The sequence below is a fragment of the Scleropages formosus genome, chromosome 10 (assembly GCF_900964775.1).
Source record: "Scleropages formosus chromosome 10, fSclFor1.1, whole genome shotgun sequence".
Lineage (NCBI taxonomy): Eukaryota > Metazoa > Chordata > Actinopteri > Osteoglossiformes > Osteoglossidae > Scleropages > Scleropages formosus.
This window is the reverse complement of record NC_041815.1, coordinates 9,285,474-9,301,015: the sequence shown is the minus strand read 5'-3', so window position 1 is coordinate 9,301,015 and position 15,542 is coordinate 9,285,474. Positions and strand designations below refer to the sequence as shown.

The following is a 15,542-nucleotide window of genomic DNA, read 5'->3' as shown; positions in this document are numbered from 1 at the left end:
CAGAAATACGTGGTGGCGTCCATCCGGACTTACCTCGCACCGTGAGGGTTGCGGTGGCCTCTACCTTCCCCACGCGGTTCTCTGCCACGCAGGTGAAGCTGCCCTCATCACCGGCTGACGCCTTCTTGATTCTCAGCACGTAGTCATCCTTGTCGTACTTGATCTCATACCTGGGGAATGAAAGAGCCGTCAGAGACGTTGAGTGACATCATGTCAAATTACTGGAGCAATGTCGGCACTGAAATAAACGGATTTATGACTAACTATGTAATCCTTTATCTCCAAAGAACACGCTGAGAGCTCTTCTGATTGCATTAGAATTGACTTCTACTCTTTTGGCAGATACTCTTCTCCAAAGTTATATACAGTACACACAACAATTAATAACTAGTATTTAGCGCACACCTTTGTCTGAAGTGACTTACACTGCTAGATACTCTACACTAAATTGCCTACAATCGTTCACCCACCTGTACAGCAGAACAATGCAACACATGTTCCCCCCCCCCCCCCCCCCACACACACACACACACACACACACACAGCGGAGCAGACATGCAGTCACCATTTCACATGTCTTTGGAGTGTGGCAGGACCCCCCACATGAACACGGGAAGAACACATAAACTCCGCACAGACGGAGCCCTGTTCACACAGAACCAGGCACCGTAAGACACTAGCGCTACTCAATGTGCCACGATGCCACCTTGTTTCGTGCCATTTACTTCCAAATAATTTGGTAATGTGAAAAGCAAAAGCTGAAGGTATACAGGTGTTTCGCAGAGAAACAAACCCCTGAGACAAGGTGGTACATGTATGTATATGTATATGTACAGATAAGAAAGAGCAATGCGCTAAAGAAAACCCTCTCCGGACACACAGGTGCTGACGTCAGAAGCGTTACATGTGGCCTGGGAAGCAGGCAGGAGCTCAGACTAAATGAGAGACACGGCGCCACCAGCGCTCAGCGCTGATGGACAAATGCCCTTTGGGAGCAGGACACTAGAAGGAGTTCCATCACAGAACCTGGGCAGAGCAGCCCGAGCCCACATAGGGGGGGACTCCTTACGTTCCGTGTCTGTCACGCTCCAGGGGTTTCTACAAGCTAGGGATGCTGGGAGTGGGGAGGGTTCCGGGACGGCAGCTGACATGAACCGGTGCAGGTGTGTGTCAGTAAAACAGTGTGTAATCTGAACGGGGGGGAATGGGGGCTGCCTGACGGCAAGACAAGACTGTGTCTGTGGACCATCACGCAAAGCCTGAGAGAACGTCAGACGGGGCAGGGTGGGCAAGAGCGCAAAAGACAGACCAGCCGGCCGAGAAGAGATAAAAGATGACTCCAGCGACGGCTCTACGCACGTAAACTACAGATATCAGAGTGAACCTCTGAAGCACGCTGAAGACATAGGGCTCCTGTGACCTCTGACCTGTCCACAGTCGGTTCAGGGGGTGTATGTCTTGAAGACGCACACTTCACCGTCCAGCTGCTGTTTCCTTGTGCCGCCCGCCCACCTCCGACGCAGCTGGAGTCCGCAGGCCTTTTGTGAACTCCCGTTTTCCTGCCTTCCCTGTTAAGGGCACTCTCCGGGAAAACGAGGTTTGGCTCATGTACTCGTACTGCGTTCCTGAGGCGCCGCTGCCAGTCGGAGCCACTAAACCAGGCCTTTTGAAATAGACAATGGCAATGTGATTGGCCTATTTGCCAAAGCCTTGCTGAAAAGGGCAATCACAGTTCGGCAACTAAAGCTTTTATTGTTCTGATTCATAAAGCATCATCGAGTGACAGCATAGCGGAGAGTCTCACGGAAAAACCCACGCGCTAGAAAAGAAAACAAGGTAATGAATGAGGTGTCCTCGGTGCCGCAGGCGAACACGGAAGCGGGACAAGATCAGAGAAATGCAGGGCGGTTGGAGGCGAGGCTGGGGTGTTGGTATGACGATGCAAAGAATGGGCCGAAACCGCAGCTTCGCACCGACAGGTCCTGTCATATAGGTGTACAGACACACACACACACACACACACACACACACACACTCAGCGGGTGTTGACATAGTTCTTGATTCTTGCTGCCTCCTTAGGGCATGACCCTGTGGGCCATGAGTTTAGTCACATATATGATACGAAGTGTGCAGTCATACGCATGGGACACTCTGTCCCTTTCGTGAAGTAAGCTGAATGTTTGCTTACACGACACACACACACACACACACACACACACACACAAAAGCAGCCATGCATGTACACTAACAAACAGAGATGAAAGCAGACGCCAGTACAAGGCAGAATGCTATTCTCCGGTTCACTTGCCAGGGTGCAATTTACCCAGAGGGCCGTGCGTACAGCAAAGGCCGGGGCTGCAGTGCCAGTCCACTGCGCGTCACGGTACGAGGAGCCAAGGAGTCATCCTGCTATCTCCCCCCATGCCACAGCGATGCTGGGAACCTCTCTGTCTGTTCCTTTGGGGACATGTTCAATATACAAAGCGCCCTGAAAGCACCAGTCATTTCAGTAAACGACTGTGTGACATAATCAAAAGAAGCAAGCAGTGTATTTGAGCACCGCTGGTGAAAATCGGGCTTTCATACGTAACAACGTCTCAAACCGTATGTTCACAGAAAGATGAAGTGCAAAATAGCTTGAGGAATGAGGGTAAACCCAAAGGGTGCAAGAAAAAAACGGAAAAGTTCACCAAAAACTAAATGTATCCACATAAGCTATTTCAGCTGTGAACCTGTTTGTCTGTGTACTGATATGAGTCGGTACATAACTGTAACACACAATAACAAGCCTGACCTGAACACCTGGATGTCGAGTCAGACGCACTGCTGTGTGTCAAACGCTTCCGTTCAGCTGGCTCACACCGCGCACCTGGAGACACACCGTTCTTCGTCGTTAGCAAGAGGGAAGAACAAATAGAGAACCGAGCGAGTTCCTCCAGACAAACTTTCTGTTAAGTGTCTTATAGCTAAAACAAAAGACAAACAGACACACTGTCTGAACCACTTGTCCCATACAGGGTCGCAGGGAGCCGGAGCCCAACCCGGCAACACAGGGCGGAAGGGACACACCCAGGACGGGACACCAGTCCATCACAAGGCACCCCAAGCGGGACTTGAACCCCAGACCCACCAGAGAGCAGGACACAGTCCAACCCACTGCGCCACCATACCCCCCTCAAAACACCAATGTATAAAAATAAAAAGAATCGATAAAACCTGAAAACAGGGACACAGATGGTTATGAGACAGCTGGCAGCATAGTGCTTAGAGCTGCTGCCTTTGAACCCAAAGGCTGTGGGTTTGAGCCTCACCTTCAGCTATAGTACCCTTGAGCAAGGAATTTTACCCTAAATTGCTCCAGCAAAATTATCCAGTTGTGTAAATGGATGTAAGTAGCTTAACGCTGTAAGTTCTTCCGAGAAAACTGGCAGTTATATGAATAAATGTAATGTACAAACTGTGTGACTAGTGTTAATCCTTATGTAGTTCTGTCCTTCTTTCTTTGCTTCTGTGTGGTGAGCCCCGGTGATCCTAACGCCAAAGTGTGCTATACAGCAGTGTGCCATGAGGAAGAATAACCAAGTGCAGCGGTTCCTGAAGTGGGACAAGGGCAAGCTGCTGCCCGTCTTGACTGCGTGAGACACAAGAGTCCCGTCTGTCCCTGACGCGGCATCCAGGAGCCTGTTTCCTCCCACCTAATCGAAGGGGCTGTCGCAGCCTGGGGGGGCGAAGCAATCAATTAGCTCCACTAGCCTTACACAGACTGACTCCCGCTCCCCCCGACGGGCATTACCATGAGCCCATGAGCACAGATAGCGCTATTCGTACAACACACTCACACGTGCACACACACTTCTACGCATATCTCCCAGAGTAACTCACTAACACTCAACACACAGACAGAGGCAGATGGTTCTGCTCCCGCACCATTTAGAGTCTGTCATCAGCATCCTTACACACACTCGCATGCACACGCACGGCCACCCGGCCCCTTCAACACAAAGCAACACAAAGACTCGCTTAAACATTTACAGATACTCATGGACACACTTCATCGCTCAACTGCCACTCGGCCACTAACGTACACACACCAGCATCCTCACACACAGGTTACGGCAGCTCTGGTATGTAACAGCTGTTTGGATGGATTTGCAGGAGAAAGAGTGAGCGCGTATGACCAAACACACTCCCTCTGGCATCACATGACTACACCGAATGGGTGCAGTCGCTCTGGAGTGACAGGTTTAGAACACACACACATTGGTAATGGTGGGATGCAAGAGACTATAACTTTTAACACTACTTTTCCAGACTGCTAAGATGTCCATGGTAGAAAGCCACGGGGACACACTGGTATTCTCCAGCCCGTCCCGGTCCCTCAGCAACACCTGCTGTGCACGGTCTGCCGCACCAGGAAATGAATGGATAGCGCTGTTCTCCTCGTCCCTGGTGTCAAATCAGGGGGTCATAAGGCCAAGCACACACATGCTCCAGGGGTCAGGCCACACACACAACTACCCATGGAGTGACAGACTGGGAAAAGTTCTTCTCACCACAGTACAATTGGGCATCATCTTGTCCACTTTTGTCCCTCTCTGCTCCATCCCCCTTCCCTGCACCTGTACCCTTCCCTCTAACCCTGCTCGTGTTTTCCTGCCCTAGTCTGTCTTCATCAGCCGCCTATTACTCATATCTTCAATTGTATTTATTAAGCTTTGTCCACAGCAACTTATAGCGTGACATTGGTATGATAAGCAAATTACAATTACACGTGTCCCTGTTAGCGTGCCCATCTTCATTCCTGAAAACCAGCTGGATATTGACAAAGTGGAAAATAACTCCATTCCATTAACTGAAGTTTGTTCCAACCCCATCCTATACTGATCACAAACTCACCCCAAATGATGTCTAATGCAAAGGAAAACTTGTGAAACAAAGAAAAGCAGAATAACAAGAAATAACATGCATAAAATAAATTTAAAATGATTTCATAAACTGTTGACTGTCTGGAGGAAGACGAAGAAAGTGGCATTAGATAGACTGGGGGGGGGCAGCATTTTCAGATCTTGCCTTTACTCGATCTCTCACAGAATAAACAGGTTGCAATGTTGTTTTAGACAATCCTATTGCTAGAGAAACATCCTGCTGTCTTTCACCATGCTCTATACGCTTTTAACACTCCCGACTCTTATCCAAACCGTGATCCACTTGCGCACGCTTTGCCTTCTCAGAAATATGGCACTGTAATAAAGAAGAATAATTAGACAAGGAAAGCACAGCGGTGCGATGGGATGCAAACGCAAAGAATTGGACCGTAGAACACTGGACTGAAACCGAGGGCCTTCTGTTCTCACAGTCCAGTGCATCTCAGAGAATCTCAGAGCAAATGTGGTCTCACCAAATGTGACCGGTCTGGGTTGCATGTTTCAGACCGGATAAATGGAAATCTGGATCGATTAATGACAAGTGGGATTAACAGAAGTGGACTGGATACATCTCCTGAACACAGGATATCGGGAGACCGAATATCAGAAATTAATGTATTTACCCATTGAAACAGCTGGTAAGTTTTTGCAGGAGCAACTCAGTGTAGGTACCTTGATCAAGAGTACAACAGAAGATTCTAGGATTCAAACCCAGGGCTTTCAAACTGCAAGAAAAAGGCTGTGACCCGCACACCACCTGCTGCTGTAAGGTTAGCCCTGCACATCTCCTCTGCTGATGTGCCTCCCTCACTTTAAAACGTGTTCCTTTACATGCTTCGGCTGTAACCATGTCTCGTCATACTCCTTCTCTCATCCTGTCCCTCTTCCTGCAGCCCTGGTCCTGTTCTCCAGCCCCATCTGCCACCTTCCCATCATGCTGTGTCTAGCCCAGACGTGCTCCTCGGCTTGCCAGCCCTGTCCCTCTGTGCTGCACCGGGTCCCCCACCTTAGTTAGCTCTGTGTGGAAAGCTCGTAATCTCTTTGACTTTATTAAAGCAGCGTTTGCTCAGCTGAGCCTCCTGTCGTCTCCAGCACCGGGGGGTGCCGAGGGGTCTGGCTCTGAAGACGGGAGCTAGGACGGGCACACTCTAGGCGACGCGGATGGGAGGGGGAGCTTGGTGGGTGTAATTCCCCCTCTTCTTCCTTTTTACTGCAGCTTATCATATTAATAAGGACAGTGTAACCTTTCCAGATGAACAGTAAACAGTGTGCCTCTCTTGGTTTGAGATGAAGATGGTTGATCTGCTGCTCCTTCTCATTTCCCCTGTGGATAGCACCACCCCATTACACAAACACAATTAGGCTCTCGAACCATGCTCTGCTCTGGCTCTTTAACGGCATTTGGTACAGCCATTGGAACAGTAAAATAAACAAAAAGCACTGGAAACACTGACGTGTCAGGAATGATTTTCAACCAACGAGGGCTGGAGACATTTCCCAGGATGTGATATGGGGGCACAGCGGCCATAAGACGACAGGAATGAGTAGGATTAGGATGGAAGGACAAACAGAGGGACAAGAGCAGGAAGAGCAGAGATGGTTACGGAGGTTGTGCAGGAGAGGAGGAACAGGGTGGATGCAGGTTGAGGCGAGGAAAACAACAGACACAGATGGAAGATTAAAACACTGCATGACTTTCATAAATCAAAACCAAAATGACAATTTAATCTCGTTCTTCAGATAATCACTGCGGTTGCTTCGGTGGTGTGTTGGGCTGAAAATCAGTGAAATCAGACTGCAATATGTGTCCGCCGTCTGTGGTGGAGCATCTTGTCAACCGCCTTTAGTGACGTTTACATCTCCATGCATCTCTTTAATTAACGACACAACTGTCCATTTGCTTGTGTGTGTGTGGGGGGGAAATCCTTTGTGCACTGCACTTTTCAGACTTGAATAATTTCCCTTGATTCCACAGTTCATCAAACAGGCAGCCCATTTTGTGCTGGAGCGCTGAAGATTATCTGCAGACCAAGGGAAGGAACGTGGAGCCGTCAGATAATGGGAACGGCGAGACAACACGGGGCGCTCGTTGGTAGCGGCACAATCATCGTAATGCTCCTCTGTCACAGCTCTTCGTAAAAGGTTTAAAGGAAATGTTAGAAAAATCTCAAACAAACATACTTCAGCTTGCTGTCAAAACAGCATGCTCGTGTTCACTTTCGACGGTCGCTCTTTCTCCATCAGCGTGACACATAAAGATGCACATTTCTTATCACCTTTATTCTCTAACTCTTCTATCATCCTCAGCCCCTTGTTCCCTCATTCTTTTTCTCACTCTTCCTCAGTAGTTCTCTTGTTCAGGTATTCCTTTTCTTCCTTTATTACTGGCAACACTTCACACACACACACTGTCTGAACCGCTTGTCCCATACAGGGTCGAGGGGAGCCAGAACCTAACCTGGCAACACAGGGCATAAGGCTGGAGGGGGAGGGGAGACACCCAGGATGGGACGCCAGTCCGTCGCAAGGCACCCCAAGTGGGACTCGAACCCCAGACCCACTGGAGAGCAGGACCCAGTCCAACCCACTGCGCCACCTGGCAACACTTCAGATACATGCAAATACCATAAATGACATAGCACTCTAAACGGACACTAAAACAAACAAGTCCAAGCATTTTGGAAAAGGGCCAAAGCAGTGTGCTGACTTTCCCAGCTACAGTCAAACAACGGGGAGCTTAACACGTAAGATAACCTGGTGAAAATGAGGGAAATTCTCAGAGTGACACAGATAGGCTGCGTTGCTCTTTATCTCTCCCCCCGAACCCCCTCTCTATCATAAACAAATGCTGGGACGCTGCGGCACCAGCGCACCAAGGCGCTGCTTCAGGTCCACGGACACAGCTGGATGTTATTACGGTGAGAAAGGGTGAGGCCACTGTAAAATGGGAGCCCTTCAGCAGAGTCTCAGCACAACAGTAACCCAGGATATGTACAGATACAGGGAGACCTGAAAGATGTTCCGGCATACACACACACACACAGACACACACACACACACACACACACACACTCATATGCAGATGTTTGCAAACACACACACAGATAGGAGCATACAGACCCATACAGAAGATTACACATATGAAAATGCACACAGGTACAAACAGGTGTGTCCCCCCCATGTCCTCCTGCATCAACAATGTCTTGCAGCACTCTCCTACGCAGTGGGAAACATTTAGGAAAGAAGCAGTGAACATCGCAGAGCTGTGTAACATAGCGGAGAGAGGGATGGGAAAACAAACGGGACGAGAGGAGCGCGACGGTTCATGAAGAAAGGACAGTGCGTACGATACACTCGAGTGCATTGAAAGGTAAATGCTGTAATCGCATTTGTATTGATTGCCCTTATCTTAAGGGGTATCCGCTGTAAGGTCATGTCCTGCTGCCTTTCTGGCTCTGCAGATACTATCGACATGTTCACGGGTGACATGTGCACCCACCCCACTGGGGACAGTGCTGAGTGAGCTTGGCGCACACACACACACACACACACACACACACACACACACACACGTCTTCGTTCACAGCGATTTACCTGCAGCTGCTCAGCATACACCGTGTGTGTACCCAACCAGCCCCGTCTGTGGCCCTTAGCCAGAGAATCACCTGCACAGTTCAGCTGTGCAGTTTGTGAGGCGTGTCAGTGGCCCTGAGCCAGGCGGCCACGTGTGAGATGCGTACGCGGACACGAACAAGCCGGTCTGTGTCCTCGTCCCCGAGCAAGACCCTCACCTGCCCACTTTAGCTCTGAGCACAACGAGTCCCGTGTCTGCTGCCCTGAGCCGCCGTTGCCAGCCCTACCATTAAGCCCAGCATGTGCCCTGGCACATGGCACAGGTACAACTGCCCATCCAAGCTTTGCAGAACAGGAGTGCCTCACAGACAGGGACCTTGCGGAGACGGCCAACAGGTGCAAAGAGGAACGCCATTATCCCCATGAATAGGCTAATGATTGCTCTCTAATGGCCCCTGACAGCTCGCACAGGTGAAGCTTGGCAGAGCCTGTCGCTGTGTCATCACCAGCTGCTCAGAAGAAACTCGATGGGGATGAGTCCCACAGATAGCCTCCGTTCTGGCTCTGAGCCCTGGGGTGTGATGCCATCAGTACCTCTTGCCCCATAAAGGAGCTGCAGAAGAAGGGAAATGGGACAAGAAGGACAGATGTGGAGGATGGATCTGGAGAGCGTGCATGTTGGCAGGAGAACCTCACCTCCCACGGGGTACGTCCACATCATCCTTCCTCCAGCGCACCGAGGGTTGGGGGTCTCCCTGGACCTGGCATCGGAACTCCACCAGCTCCTCCTCCAGGACCACCTGGTTGATTGGCCGGCGTAGGAAGGTGGGTCGCTCTGAGGGAGACAAATGAGGGACTGGAGACATCAACACAGATGTAACGAAATGATGGGCAAAGGCCTCAAACAGAGGTGCAAGAGCAACCGAACACAGAAAGATGCAAATTGAGTACATCTCTTTAACCACAGAACCACAGAAACCCGTGGAACACAGGAACAGTGTGAAACCTGGAAACCCATGGCAGCTCACAGGAGCAAGCTCAGCGCACGTAGCAAAACAACTAGAGGTATCGGTGGCATGTTTACCCTCTCTGCAGGAACCTGCACTAATTTAAGGTCAACTCACGGCCCGAGCCCAGATGGGAAGCTTGTTTGAGCTGACAAAACAAGTGTACATTTTTGAATAAACCCATTGTGAGTAAATGGCTGTAATTATCTGTTATTATCAGTTACCATGGATGCAGGGCACCCCTTCTGCACGCCTTCGCTATGCCTTGTCTTTGGAATGTAAGCAATGCTTCCTAAAAAAGCCAATTAAGTGTCATTTAAAAGCTGTTCAGTTGATGGAATGAGTCGCCAAAACATGTGCAGCGTCAACAATCTCAGAAGAAGAAAGGCAGAAACCCAGAAGGTCTTGATGCGTCCGCTGGACACCTCTGTCTCCACTACTTCCCGTCCATCGTGACGCTTACCGAACACGGTGAGCTGGGCTGTCTCGCTGTCCCTCTCGCCCACCATGTTGGTGCCCACGCAGACGTACATGCCTGCGTCACTCTTCCTGGTGTTGGAGATCATCAGCTTCCCACCACGGATCTGAGAAACACGGACAGACCGGCAAGCGAGGTCATACCAAACAGCAGGATGCCTTTCCAAAATGGAACTTACCTCAAGTAGACCGCTGGTTTACCCTGTAGTAACTTGCCTAAAACTGAATTTCTCCTGTGTAAACTTATCAGGTCATAGGAGTGATTTTGTATGAAGGCTCCCAAAGTAAACAAGTAATGCAACAACAACCTTCAAAAGGGATGCTTTAAGAGGCAGCGCTCAGTAGTGCAAAAAAGGCGATGAGGCACTTACCGTTATCCTCTCGTCTCGGTCGTCGATGCGAACCTTGTCCTTCTTCCAGTAGATGGTGGGCTCGGGGTGCCCCCGAGGGGGCTGGCACTCCAAGATGGCGGGCTCTCCTGCCCCAACCACCACATCTGTGGGGTTCTGCCTGAAATCATCTCGTAGCACTGAAATGGCAGGAGAGAGAAGAAAGAGAGAGAAGGAGGTGAGCAGATGGAGAGAGACAAATGAGGAACAGGAGAAGGTAAACGCTCCAAAATACACATGGACACTGTACATTATACACATGTATACCATCTAGAAATGGAGAAATTAAGAGAATATGCAGCCTAGTCTGTATTTTCTCCTTTCTGACTGCTACAAAACAGATTTCTGCTTTCATTTAATGGAAGCTGAGAAATTAGCGGAAGCACATGGAAACATTTTTGTGGTTTATTCTCACGCTCTGCGAGGTTCTATTCATCCAGGGTGCCACATGCAAATGTGATTGAACCTAATGAGGATGTTAATAGGAGCAGCTGAAAAAACAGGAAAGAGAAGCCTGAAGTTCACTGTGATCAGAGGAGGGGATGCCAATCATTTGCCAGCAGAGGCTGCCTGCTCCTGTGTCGCTGCGAGCCGATCGATGAATCCATCCCCAATCACACCCCCAGCACAAAAAGAGGCACACCGGAGGACCCCCATCGCCCTTGCGGGAGTCGTGAAAATTCTCCTTTTAAGTTTGCAGCACCACAATATGTTTGCACCCTACGAAAATGTCTGCATTGTCTGCTCCTGCTCGGGGAGTCATCAGTGCATTTTCCTCAACCTCTGGATAAGAGAACAACACACGAAAGCTGGGCCGTGAGATCAGGTTTGAACGTGGAGTAACGGGAAGCTTTGGGCACCCCGAGTTGCCCGTCAGCTCAAATCCAATCAAACAGTGTTTGTGCTGCTGTCGGGAATCGGGAATTCGGGGAGGGTGAAAGCGGTGGGGGAGGGGGGTGGGGCCGTGGCCGGATGAAAGGGCAGAATAAAGGGGTGTACGAGGCGTGCTAATTTAGGAGCAGCACCGAGGGTCTCTGCACGAAGCCCCAGCAGTGTAAACAAGTCGGATTATTCCAGGCTAACAGGTCCCACAGCTCCCCTCCCCGGGTCCTTCTCTCTACCCCCTCCCTCCACACACACACAGCGGGAGGGAGAGGAGGTGCAATCTCTGTTTATTTATTTATTTATTTATTTCCGCAGGACGACGAGGGAGGAGGGGAACGGGTGAGGGTGTGGGCAGAGCTTTCAAGCCAATTATCCGAGGGATATGGAGCAGGACATAGCATGACAACTGTGTGACGTGAATTGCAATGAAAGCCCCGCCCGGGGGGTTTGGGGGGGGGGGGTGCACAAAGAGGTGCGCGTCTTCTCCGTTTCTGAGGAGGGAACTTCATTTTTGGGTGACAGAGTGCTTTTGGACCATTATTTATGTTATGATGAACGGTTGTACACGAACGTGCAGTAATCAGGAGACTGAAGCTAAAATGACAGATTATCTGCAGCCCTGAGCTCCACGCGGATGGAGAGACAGTAGATCCGTGACAGGGGGCCTGCTTCCTCACACACTGCTCCAGATCCTGTTGGCCATTATGCCATTATTCCGGGTTGCATTCGAATTGCTTTACTTCATAATACAAAACTCTAACCTATATTTTGGATTATTTATGCATTATTTAGGGGCACGGGGGCGGGGTGGCGGCGCAGGTCCTGCTCTCCGGTGGGTCTGGGGTTCGAGTCCTGCTTGGGGTGCCTTGCGACGGACTGGCGTCCCATCCTGGGTGTGTCCCCTCCCCCTCCAGCCTTACGCCCTGTGTTGCCGGGTTAGGCTCTGGCTCCCAGCGACCCCAAATGGGACAAGCAGTTAAGACTCTGTGTGTGTGTGTATTTAGGGGGGTGCGGTGGTGCAGCGAGTTTGGCCAGTGCCTGCTGAGTGGTGGGTCTGGGATTCAAGCCTTGCTTGGGATGCCTTTGACAGACTGGTGTCCTGTCCAGGGTGTGTTCCCTCCCCCTTCAGCCTTGTGCCCTGTGGGCTCTAGCTTGTTGCGACCCTGCTTGGGACAAGGTCGTAGCAATTGCAAAAAAAGAAAAAAACAAAAATGTATTATTTATGAGATAAAATAAAGCTAACTAAATGTACAAGTACATGTACATCCATGCATTTAGTGTCACTTTACCCAAACTGACTTATAACACTAAGCTACTGGCACTGGCTTATCTGTTCAAACAGCTGGGTCATTTTTACTGGAGCAATTCTGGGTAAGTACTTTGATTGAGGGTACTACAGCAGAAGGTAGGTTTCAAACCTGCAACCTTTGGGGCCAAAGTCAGCAACTGTATCGGGCAGGTGGCAGACGAAGTCCCATCAGCGCAGTGATGGAGACATTAAGGACAAAATGCTAGGACCTCTTCGATGTGTGTGTGTGCCCCTGTGTGTATGTCACTGTGTGTGTGTGTGTGTGTGTGTGTGTGTGTGTGTGTGTGTGTGTAGAGCCTGCATGGCTGTTCCCATTCACTCTAACACCCCGAGTCGCCGACACCTGTCTAACTGAAGCTCAGTCCAACCTTCGACTGGCTCTGGTCCTGCCTAACAGAACCCCTACACAGGCAAACATGCACAGGGTAAACACTGATGTAGACACACATGGCCGAGAACAGGTGGGCATGGGGTTCAGCCTGGTCCCAGGCTTTATGCTGCCAACATGTTGCTTTGAGCAGATGAATGTGCAGGGAATTGTGGGTCCCGGTAATGGCAGAAGGTTGTATGGAGAGTGCCAATAATCACGCTGCCCTCAACCGAAGCCCTGAATATGTGTGAGTATTTAAGCGTGCAAGAGTGTGTGTGTGTGTGTGTGTGTGTGTGTGTGTGTGTGTGTGTGAGTGTGTGCCCCCAGGCGGGGAAGCATCATGCCGGGGCAGCAGACGTGAGGTAATTGCATACCGATCCTGCGCTAGTGCTCAGCCCCCAAGCCCCAAACTAGTGCCTTTTCCCAGGGATCCTGTGCAGCGGGTGCATTTCCACATTAATATTTATACATTTATATGGCTGCAGCCACCCTATCGCTGTCAGTGTGCCTGCAGGGGGATGCAAAGCAATATGGGCCAAATATGATCCAGGTGGGAGATTTTAGAGAGCTACTTATTGGGGATGGTTTGAAGAAGTGCGGAGTGGAAGGGGTGGAAGGGCAGGCTCTTCTACTGGCCCTGCGGCTGGCACAACTTCCGATTTACACACACAGCGAAGCATCGGCAAGCAGCGTGGCACTACCAAGCAAATACTCACACACTCACACACACATGCACGTGTGCACAAGACTGGTAAAACACACAGCGGGCGTCCATCTGCACTCCCCTTTAAAGCCTACATCTTCTTACTTATTTATATCAGTACGTTCACGCTTAGAGTACGAACGTGACTCTCTTCGTGCATTTTCTTACGGGTCAAGGCTGTGCCGCGCCGGGGATTGTGAGCACACACTACAGGCCCGAAGCCATTCCATTTCTCACCATTGGGGCTGAGGCCTTGCTCTCCAGCGCTGATTAAAACCAACCTCAAATATGTGTTTATATCTGCAGTAGCTCCGAGCCATCATGGTGTTTGCTTTGAGTGCTTCTTCCCAGAAGTGTTTCCTGAGCTCTATGGCAAAATGCTATTATCGAGAGCCCATTTCCAATTTTCCAGCGAGTCGAGCTCGGAGAGTATCGGCTGCTCGCCACGGAGAACCCGTGTTTTCTCTTCAAGCTGCGCCTGTCGTCGGTGCTCCACGGAGGACATGGTGGCGGATCATTAGAAGCAACTGAGACGGCTGATTAGGAAGGTCGGTTCACCTGACCGCTCCACCAGCTTGGCTTCTCTTACTGGGGACAAAAAGGCGTTTTGGCGACACCAGCACCAGGGTCTGACCTGCCTGCGCAGTGCAGTTTTGGTGGCACTCTGTCCCAGAGTCCCCTTCGCTTTCACCCCATCGTGCTGATGAGGAGCAGCTGAGCAGCTCCGCACAAAACAAAGAGGAACCTTCTGCCACTGTTCCAAAGCGCTGCCGACGCTCCCAGCTGCACCAAAGTTTACATCCTCAGACATGGTAGAAATTTTACCGTGACACAAGAGAGGAACAAGGGGCAGCTGTCGCGCTAAATGCTTCCGTGTCACTCAGCACGATCACCACTGAAAGCGGTATGCCGTGACACTGCCCCACCAGAGATGTGCCTGAGAGCAACACGAGATCCCTCCCCTCGTGGAGATGCAACCAATGTGAAGAAGAGGAAAGACAAGAAACAAAGAACGAGACGGAAGAGGAGAAAGCGGAAAAGGAAAAGCAAAGGGATGCACTCTATGCAGGGGGTGTCCTCCCATCAGTTTACACTCCTCCTAAACAAAGAGTCATTAATCTGGCTCTTGGTTCAAGAGCCATTTTGGCTCTTTGTCCTAATGATGGAAAGCCAAACACGATGCCTTTATCACAGCGCTCGCCATGCCTAGGAAACACTGCGCCGACATGGAGAAACAATATAATTAACTCTTAATGAACCTCAGCCCTCTCCGCTCTCCCAACACGCACTTCCAAAATTCAATTTAGCCTAATCCACGCTTTATGGTAATGTATAGCTCATTAAAATGTTAGTTAAAACTCATTAAAATTCACTCAGAGAAATAATGGCTTCATTACAGTAATATGCTGAAAAGCAAAGAAAAAGTAGAGGAAGAGAAGGAGGGAAGAGAAGGAGGAAGAGAAAGACAGCTTTCTAATCACTTAATTGCGACAAAACCCAAATGCATTTGCATGATAATAATGCCATGCAGAAATTTTCGGCGGCGCTCCATAATTAGCAGGAGCTATAATTAAAGACGCATTTTCCAAAAATAATTTGGGGCCCCCCATGCACTGGCGCCACTGTCCTCGTCCTTCTGTTTGCACGGTGTGCTGCTCCTCCAGGCACCTGCTGCAAATGGGTAGCTCACACACACGCGCGCACACACACACACACACACATACACATACATGCACATACACGGAGAGGCACTGTTTTCCATCAGTGCTGTGTGCCCACACTTTACTACATCTGGGCACCATGCTAATAATGGCCACCATTCGAACAAACACACTTTACAGAAAGACTGAGAAGGAGACGCTTGCCAGTCCTACGCCAGGCCGGAAGCCAGAAGGAGTGCTAAG

At 50.2% G+C, this 15,542-nt stretch overlaps 1 protein-coding gene across 4 annotated transcripts in view; it reads right to left on the bottom strand.

Annotated features, from left to right (window-relative positions):
* The window catches only part of robo2 (roundabout, axon guidance receptor, homolog 2 (Drosophila)), a 302,691-nt gene that overhangs the window by 59,607 nt on the left and 227,542 nt on the right, over positions 1 to 15,542 (bottom strand). For all 4 annotated transcript variants that reach the window (XM_018758789.2, XM_018758791.2, XM_018758792.2 and 1 more), the window contains exons 3-6: positions 10,354 to 10,511; positions 9,969 to 10,089; positions 9,195 to 9,333; positions 34 to 170 (exon numbers count right to left, since the gene is read on the bottom strand). In XM_018758789.2, the coding sequence (XP_018614305.1) occupies positions 34 to 170; positions 9,195 to 9,333; positions 9,969 to 10,089; positions 10,354 to 10,511 (555 nt within the window). The remainder of the gene's footprint in view (positions 1 to 33; positions 171 to 9,194; positions 9,334 to 9,968; positions 10,090 to 10,353; positions 10,512 to 15,542) is intronic.